The sequence below is a fragment of the Ailuropoda melanoleuca genome, chromosome 12 (assembly GCF_002007445.2).
Source record: "Ailuropoda melanoleuca isolate Jingjing chromosome 12, ASM200744v2, whole genome shotgun sequence".
NCBI lineage: Eukaryota > Metazoa > Chordata > Mammalia > Carnivora > Ursidae > Ailuropoda > Ailuropoda melanoleuca.
Window position 1 is genome coordinate 25,558,693 of NC_048229.1, and position 9,698 is coordinate 25,568,390.

Consider the following 9,698-nt stretch of genomic DNA (forward strand, 5'->3'; position numbering starts at 1 on the left):
TTACCCAGTAGTGCAATTGCTGGGTCGTAGGGTAGCTCTATTTTCAACTTTTTGAGGAACCTCCATACTGTTCCCCACAGCGGCTGCACCAGCTTGCATTCCCACCAACCGTGTAAGAGGAATCCCCTTTCTCCACATCTTCGCCAACATCTGTCATTTCCTGACTTGTTAATTTGAGCCATTCTGACTGCTGTGAGGTGGTATCTCATTGTAGTTTTGATTTATATTTTTCTGATAATGTGGCTCTATTTCTAAGCTCCTTATTTATTCTCTATCAATCTATTTGTTTATAATTTCACCAGTAGGAAGTTGTCTTGACTACTGGAGTGTTATTGTAAGAATTAATGTCAGGAATTTTAAGTTCTCCCACTATGTTCTTTTTAAAGATAGTTTTGCTCTTCTAGGTTCTTTACATTACCATATAAATTTTAGATTCAGCTATGCATTTTTATAAAGAATGTCTCCTTAGATTTTAATTCTAATTGGATTGCGTCTAGAAATCATTTTGGGAGAGAATTGACATTTTTGACAACACTGAGTCTTTCAAATCACAAATACGGTAGGTATACCTTTCCATTTATGTAGCACTTAAAAATTTTTTTGAGTGTAGCTGACCTGTGTCACATTAGTTTCAGGTACAACATGGTGACTCCGCAAGGTCAAACATTTTGCTGTGCTCACCACGAGTGTGGCTGCCACCTGTCACTATACAACCTATTCCAATATCATTGACCATATTCCCCGTGCTGTACCCTTCATTCCCGAGCCGGATGCATGGCGTCACTGGAAGCCTGTGCCTCCCACTGCCCTTCACCCATTTAGCCCATCCCCCATCCCTCCACTCTGGCAACCGTCAATTTGATCTCTGTGTTTGCAGGTCTGATTCTGCTTTTTGTTTGTTTATTTATTCCATTTTATTTTTTAGATTCCATACAGGGATGAAATCATATGGTATTTGTCTTTCTCAGACTGACTTATTTCACTCAGCATCATACCCTCCAAGTCCATCTATGTTGACATGATCTCATCTTGCTTCAATGTCTGAATGATATTCCAGCGTGTATGTCTGTGTCGGGGGGGGGCGTGTGTGTACATGTTTACATCTCACTCGTCCGTATCCATTCATCTCAGGATGGACTCTTCGGTTGCTCCATATTTAGCACTTCTAACCTTTAGCTGTCCTGTCAGCAACATTTCAGATTTTTACTGTAGAGGTTGTGTGAATCTTTCCTTAAATTTATTCCCATGTATTTAATGTTTTCAATACTTCTGTATCCTTAATCGTTCTGTAAATTTATTTTCCAACTGCCACATCTAGTATTTAGAAACAAAACTGGTTTCTGTGCATTCGTCCTGTATCCCGCAATCTTCATAATCTCATGTTTTGGCTCTAACATGTGTTCATAGATTCCTTAGGCTTTTCTGCGCAAATAATCATGTTACCTGAAAATAATAATAATTTTCCTTCTTTTCCCCAGTTTTTGTACCTTTTCCTTCTCTCGCCTTGGATCACGTGTATTTATACACCCGGCCCTATGAGCTGCAGATCCACGAGAGCTGAGTGGGTTCCTGTGGGTCTTCTTCTTCCGGGTCCGGTTGAAAGAGACACTGGGCGTAGACTGGAGATGCCGAGCTCTCCAGTTACCCTGTGTGGAGCTCATCAGAGCCTGTGTCCGTGGCTGGAGCAAGACGTGAGCCTAAGAGGATTGGAAAGGGCAGCACGAGGCACTCTGCTGCTGTTATAGACGCCCCAGATCTCAGCACCCCAAATGCTGAGGTTTGTGTCTCGTCTGCACCATAATTCCGTGCAGCTTGCCAAGGGGTGCTCTCCCTCCCGCAGCTGCCCGGGGACCCAGAGTCTTTCCTTATAGCACCTGTTATCCTCCAGAGCCTTGGGGCGCCCCAATAAATTTTATCTGTAGACAGGCAGGGACAGAGAGGGGGAGAGGAAATGAGAATGNGGGAGAGGAAATGAGAATGAGGCCTCACCCAGGGTTTGAAGGGCCAGGTCTGGCATTTATATGCATCACTGCTGCCCACACTGCATTGGCCAGGAACGAGTCACATGGTCATACCGACGTGCAAGGGATGCTGGGAGATGTAGTTTAGCGGCATGCTCCTGATTCGGCCATGTCACTGTTAAACACACAAGTGTACACAGAAAGAATAGTGTTGTTCTTCATCCGTGAGTTCTAAAAAATGGAGACAATTTAAGAAAACAAGTACAATTAAAGGGGTAACAAACACACATTCTTGGATGTCCTTGATGGGAATGTCAATCTGCAGTATTTTCAGATGGTAATTTTGTAATGTGTGTAAGAATGTTAAATATATATTGACCAATAATTCTGCTTCCTTACATGTAGCTTATAGATCTATTTCTATACGGGGGCAAAAATAAGCGTGCCAGGATATCTACGGAAGCGAGTGTTCGCACTAGCAAAACCTGGACAACTCCACAAATATCCATTAGTAAAGGACTTGGAAAATACATTAGGACCCATTATGGGCCACCCCTTTTCCAGACTTTTCTCCTTCCCTTCACCATGTCCTCTGACCACACATCCCCATATGGTCCATGACCAACTATTCCAAAATTAAAATGATTTCTTTTAAGAAAAACTTTGGCAGGGTCAGGGTCCAGATATTAGCCCCCCCCCAAATCAACTAACATTTCATTGCAAGGAATACAGAAATAAGAGACAGAGTCCCGGGGTGCCTGGGTGGCTCAGCGGTTAGGCGTCTGCCTTCAGGTCAGGGTGTGATCCCCCCGTTGTGGGATCGAGCCCCACATCAGGCTCCTCTGCTATGAGCCTGCTTCTTCCTCTCCCACTCCCTCTGCTTGTGTTCCCTCTCTCGCTGGCTCTGTATCTCTGTCAAATAAATAAATAAAATCTTAAAAAAAAAGAGAGACAGAGTCCCTTCTCTGAATGAGGTCACAGTTTAGTGGTGCCAGGAAAAAGTAAATAAGGATTATAATAAAGGTACCAAGAGCTTTATTAGTGTCAGGAGCGAAGCAGGAGTTAGACTTAAGGAAAAGAATTAACATTCACTGGCTGCCGTGTGTCCATGACTGTGCTGGATCTGTACATGTCACCATTAATTTAATTTTTACATCATCTCTGAGAAGTGTATGTGATCTTCATTAGACAGGTATCAGTAATAGCAATCAATAGCTACCACTTACGAGCTCCTAGTCGGTACTAGGCATCGTACTAGGTGCTTTACGAGCACTGATTAGCTTAATCTTCATGAGAACTCTTCCAGGGGACCATCATCGTCACCGTTTTATAGATGGGGACACGGAGACTCAGGGAGGTCCAAGTCACACAGCCTTTGAATGAAAAAGCAGGAATTCAAATTCAGATTCTCATGCTCCAGATTCCCAGGACATTTCTCCAAGTGGGGTTGGAGCCCAGGCGTTCAGTCAAATTCCTGGATACCTGCTGGGGATCAAGCCGTGTTTATCTCGCACACTTCCCCTCAGGAGGGAGGAAAGGGTTCATTCCTGGTGTCTGGAAAGGAAAAGTGGGTGAGAGCTTCTCTAAGGAGGTGAGCATGAGCTTGAGAGATGAGTGAGATTTCATTCGGAGGGGAAGGAAAAGGGCTGTCTGGACAGAAGGACCGACATGGGCACAGATGTGCAAAATGAATTGGGTTGTGCTTGTGTGTCTAGGATAAAGCTATGCAAGCACACGTACGAGTGCGTTGAATTATTTTAATCTTCGTTCCCTTAAAAGGGGAGGAGCAGAGGACACACTGGAGAGAATGTGGGTCACACGTTAGCTCAAAAATATTTTGTGTTGTTTATTCACTGCAGCATATTATAGACCAAGGTTTTACTGTTTCTGAAAGAATGCTATGTTTTAGTTATGGGCACATTACTTTTAAAATCTGTCTATGTCATTTGATCAAACAAAAGGAGAACAGAAAAAGGAGAAAATGGAATTTGAGAGTTCTCCCTCCAGATTTGCATTGGGCATTCCGGGAATGGAGAGACCTATTTAGCGGGCAATCCGTAGCCTAGAGGGAAACGTGTGTTTCGGGCATAGAATGCTTAATATTAAATGCCAACTCCGGCAGCTAAAATCTCCAGCAGTGAGAAAGGGTATTTCGACTTTCTGTATGAGCTGTTAGAATGCTCTAGCTCTCCGTTTTTTGTCTTATTTCAGGCAGAGGTGATCTCGTAATACTTCTGAGACTGCGCCCCAACCTCCCCCCTGCACTGTGTCCCCAGACCTCCAGGTTCCCCGTCTCTGAACATCCTGAGGTTGCTCATCTCTCACTATCGTGTGTAAATGTCTGTTCGGGCTCATTATCCCTCAGGCTCCTGGAGCAACTCGAGAGCAGGAATTATGTCTTATTCATCGTGGCAATGCCAGTGTCCCACACACATCCTCGCATCTATTACGGGCTCCAAACTGCGTAAGAACGGACTTGGAAGCCACCTTGGCATCGAGCCACCTTCCCAAGCCCTAGTACAATTCATGAGAAGTTTTCACTTCCGTCTTCCCTCTAAATCCACAGAGATCAGGACAGCCCCCTAAGGTCCATCTCTTGGATTTAAACTGGCCCTTCTGCTTGCAGCTGGCTGTAAGGACAGAGTTCTCTTGGCAGCTCAGAGAACACAGGGTGTCGAAATGGAGAGAGGCGGGTGAACCCACTGCTCAGGACAAAGACAGCTTCTTTCCAAACCTTTCTGACGTCCTTGAATTGACTGGCCACCTCTTGAAGTCCCTGGCGTCTTCACTCGTGTCCAGGGGCGGAAGCTGACAAGTTCTGGCCCCCAGAGTCTCTTTTAGAAAAGAAAAGCAGGACCTGTGTCACGTTAGCTGAGAGGTAAGAAAACAAGTTCACTTGGTTTGGGAAAGAAAAAAAGAGAAGACTAGAAAATTTCTCTGTCCTCCAAGTCACCGGTGGGGTGCCAGCACTCCCGGGCCGTGGAGACTACCTGAGATTTAATCCCCATGACAGTGTGACAGGGTCCCTGCTGCAGATGGAGACACGGGGGTCAGAAGTCAGAGTCCTGGTCTAGGGCAGGGTCGGAGTCCGGGCCGGAACCAGTCTCCGTCTGATCCCAAAGCCCTTCTCTTAACCTGAATGATAGTGTGTTTTAAACTGAGGCTCCTAAAAGAGATGTATCAGGTCAATACTAGCTGTAAAAATCACATGGTGTGGCCGGCCTGGCTGGCGCGGTCAGTGGAGGGTGCAACTCTTGGTCTCGGCTTTGTGGGTTCAAGCCCCGTGTTGGCTGCAGGGATTACTTTAAAAAAAAAAATCTTAAAAACAATCCCATGACACAGAACATGAGAGAAAGTGTCAAAGGGAATCCCATAGGATAAAGGTAAGTGTTCGTTGTTAGATTTCTGTTTTATTTGTGTATGTGCTGTGTGTGTGTGTGTGTGTGTGTGTGTGAGAGAGTGTGCGTGCCATTGTGATGGGTAACAGCGTGCACCTGTTTCTTACTTGGGACAGTGGTCAAACCGCACGACAGCAGCCGCTCTCTGTCTTCCCTCATCTACATTGGTGCACATAGAAATCAGGGCGTGAATGAAAACCATCTTTACACAGTATCTTCTTCATTCCTGATGGAAATGTTGTTACCATCTTAGTAATAGTTAACTCAGGTTTAGAGAGATTAAGAAGTATCTAGCTCGTGGTTACACGGCGAGGAAGCCGCTGGTCATAAACTTTCTGCAGGGTCGAAAACCAAGTCAACCATAACTCGGGCCCTTGGTATTAGAGATCACAATTTATCAATTCTACTACTGGACACTTGGGATGTATGCAGTCTTTTTTTTTCTTTTTTTGCTGGTAAAACAGCGCTGCTGTGAACAGTACTTACCCTGGATATATGCTTAGACATACAATTTCTGGGACATGCTCACACCTTAAAACTTACTGCATGATGCCAAATTGTTTTCTGGAAAGTGAGCAAAGGATTCAGACTCCCAGCAACCGTGTATGAAAGTTCTCATTATTAAACTTAATATTTTCAGACATCTATATTTTGCCAATTCCGTGGATGTGAAATGTTATCTAATTTTGGTTTTAATTTCCATTTTCTTGGCTCCTAATGAGATTAGCATATTTCCATGTTTTGAGTGATGAAGTTCTTTGGGGAGGTATACTTGCAGTCCTTTTCCCCAATTTTCTTTCTTTTCTTTTCTTTTTCTTTTTTCTTTTCTTTCTTTTCTTTTTTCTTTTTCTTTTTTTTTTGGAGAGAGCAGGAATGGGTGGTGTGGAGTAGGGGCAGAGGGAGAGAGAGAATCTGAAGTCTCCCATGTTCCCAGGGAGACTGATGTGGGGCTCGAGCTCACGACCCTGAGATCATGATCTGAGCCAAAACCAAGAGTAGGACAGAGAAGAAAGGGAAGAAGGAAGGGGGGATAAACAGAAGGGGGAATGAAGCACGAGAGACTATGGACTCTGGGAAACAAACTGAGGGCTTCAGAGGGGAGGGGGTAGGGGAATGGGATAGGCCGGTGATGGGTAGTAAGGAGGGCACGCCTTGCACGGTGCACTGGGTGTTACAGACACACCATGAATCATGGAACTTTACATCAAAAACTAGGGATGTACTGTATGGTGACTAATATAACATAATAAAAAATTATTATTAAAAAAATAAACGCATGAGGACAAAAAAAAGAGTGGGACGCCTGATGGACTGATCCACCCAGGTGCCCCTCCCTGCTTTTATATGCAAGAGGCTATTTTGCATATTAATTGACCAATTTCTTTGTGGATCCTACATAGGGATCCCTTGTCACTCATCTGTATTGCAGGAATATTTTTCCAGTCTGTGACTTAAATTTTTTGTAGTGATCAGATTTTCTTTTGCTGATTAGATTTTTACAATTTAAAGCAGCCAAGTTTTGAATTCTTCTCCTGTACTCATAGTTTTCTACAGCACCAAGGCCATGAAAATATACTTCTATTTTGTTTCCTGAAATTTCAGAGATTTGCTCTTGATCTTCATGTTTCTCGTTCATGGGCAATTGATTTACACCATGCACTGTGATGTATGGCTTCAATTTCTTTTTATTTTTCTGCGCAAATAACTAATCACCCAAAAACCACTTGTTGGATGACCCATCTTCTTCCTGCTAATCTTCAATACAAGTTACGTCATAAGCAAGTTTGTATACATGCGTGGGTGTGTTTCTGGGCTTTATCCCATCCTGTTACTCTGCGTTTGAGACTGAGTTTTTTCACTGGGATGTTTCACTCAGACTAGAACACCGTGGACATTTAGAATACGGTTGGAGCCCCAGGGAAGTGGATTTTGCTCAATGCTTGGTGGAAAGAAAATGAATTTCTTCCCCTCTCCCCTCTCATTCTTCAGCCACACTGGCTCTTGCTGTCCTTGACAATGCTGAGCCCCTTCCTGACTTAAGGTTTCTACACTTGCTTTTCCCTGTTCTGCCCCAAATGCTTTTCCATCGGCTCAATATTCAGCTCAGTCCTCCAGGCACTGCAAGGATCCTGTCTTGCTTTCTCCTTCGCATTTACCCATTAAGATTTATTTCCATATTCATCCTTTTGTTTGCTTCATCTATTCCTCAGTATCAAGAATATGAGTTTTTAAAGTTCACAACCATTGGTTATGTTCACTGTTTGATTTCAGGCACCTCGTGCATAGTATATACTCAATAAATAATTGCTATTTCATTTACATGATAAACGATAAGTCAGAAATAATTACAAATAGCATATTCTCTGCATGCCAGTCACCTAAAAATCACCCCGAATGCTCAGAGTTAATGGCAGAGGCAAAGGACCCCTACTTCTATAACTCTGTCCTTTCGGACAAGTTACTCACTACCTATGAGCCTCAGTACAGTTGTGTAGGAATGGGTAAAACCATGCTCTTTTTGTAGGGTCGTGAGCATTAATTATCTCCATGTGTTTAGAAAGTGCAGCACAATATAGGGGCATATAAGTGATGTTAACACATGTATTTTCTTTCCTTAAAAAAAGAATGTGCTCTTTCTGGAAGGGGTCATTTTCAGAAATACTCATGAAGTAAATTACTCATTGGTCTTTCTCAGAAAAACCATTATTGGTGGTACTTTTCTCTAATAAGCAAAGGCAAATTTCCTCCAGAAATTCAACCAGTTAAAAGAGATATGCATCTCAGAATAAAGGACATGTGATTCTTCCTTTATTTAGGGTAGTGCAGACAACCATTTAGATCCTGGGAAACTTTTCAAGAAGGAAGGAAGGAAGGGGAATGAAGAAAGAAGGGAAGAAAGGAGGGAAGGAAGAAATCCAACCTAGAGAAGACCACTTAAAGTCATCAAAAGAAAAGGAAGAACGATCATCGCTCTCACCTCCATTTTACAGACAAGAGAACTGAGGCTCATAAAGGTGCCTGCCGAAGATCACAGATTTGCCAAGTATAGGTGGAAGTTCTTCGGTTCCAGTTTTGCAAGTTTCCCGCTCACCGTCCTCCTGACAACAGTCAGCCTACAGCACATACAGTGGCTCTCGGGGCCCCTGATGCTCTTCCTCTTCTACCATTTTACTCCCGCCTGGATCATGGTCTCCACTAACCTATTTCTTTCTTCACTTAGATGGAGAGGTCCCTGGAGTCGGGCAACATAACCAGAGTCCAGGAGTTTATCCTACTGGGCTTGTCCGCCAGGCTGGGCATGAGGGATGTCCTGTTTGCTGTCTTCCTGACCCTCTACCTGCTGACCCTCGTGGAGAACACGGTCATCATCTATCTCACCTGCAGTCACAGCGAGCTCCGCAAGCCCATGTACTTCTTCCTGGGCAACCTGAGCTGCCTGGAGATGTGCTACGTGTCAGTGACCATGCCCAGCCTGCTCGTGGGGNAGGTCCAGTCCCTGCCATGTGTCTTTCACTGCCTGCATAATTCAGCTTTTTTTATTCATAGCTCTCATTAGTACCAAGTGCACCCTCCTGGCCTCCATGGCCTATGACCGCTACGTGGCCATCTGCCGCCCACTCCACTACCCACTGCTCATGAGGCCCCAGGTCTGCCTGGGCTTGGCCATGACTTCATGGCTTGGAGGGCTGCTGGTCTCGGTGGTCAAGACGTCTTGCATCGCCAGTCTGTCCTACTGCGGCCCCAACGTCCTCAACCACTTCTTCTGTGATGTCTCTCCTCTGCTCAACCTGTCCTGCACTCACGTGGCCCTGACCGAGCTGGTGGACTTCATCTCCGCCGTCGTCATCTTCTGTGGGTCATTACTGGTCGCGCTGGCCTCCTACGCGGCCATCGGCAGGACCATGCTCCGCATGCCATCAGCTGCCACCCGCCGCAAAGCCCTCTCCACGTGCGCCTCCCACCTGCTGGTGGTGGGCACCTTCTACGCGGTGGTCCTCTTCATGTACTCCCACCCCAGCCGCATCAACTCCACGGACCTCAGCAAGGTGCTGTCAGTCGTCTACACGGTGGTCACGCCCATGTGCAGCCCCGTCATCTACTGCCTGCGGAACAGGGAGGTCCACACGGCGCTGCAAAAAACTCTCCGCTCGCGCTGGGTCTCTGCAGTGAGAACCGACCTTGCCCACTCCCGATTTTAAGAGAACAAATGATGGTCACAGAGGGGAGGGGGGTGGGGGGGCGGGTTAAGCAGGTGATGGGGAGGAAGGAGGGCACTTGTATTCAGAGCACCTGGTGAGGTATGGAAGTGTTGAATCACTCTATTGCACACCTGAAACTA

At 45.3% G+C, this 9,698-nt stretch overlaps 1 protein-coding gene across 2 annotated transcripts in view; it reads left to right on the forward strand.

Annotated features, from left to right (window-relative positions):
* LOC100467934 (olfactory receptor 5) overlaps positions 1–9,576 on the forward strand; it is a 19,326-nt gene extending 9,750 nt beyond the window's left edge. Inside the window, exon 2 of one of the 2 annotated variants that reach the window (XM_034639535.1) lies at positions 8,928–9,576. In XM_034639535.1, coding sequence (XP_034495426.1) covers positions 8,928–9,558 — 631 coding nt within the window. In that variant the 3' untranslated portion in view covers positions 9,559–9,576. Of the gene's footprint in view, positions 1–8,921 lie in introns of both variants that reach the window. The other variant, XM_034639536.1, reaches the window with a different exon arrangement.
* Positions 9,577–9,698: the final 122 nt, after the last annotated feature.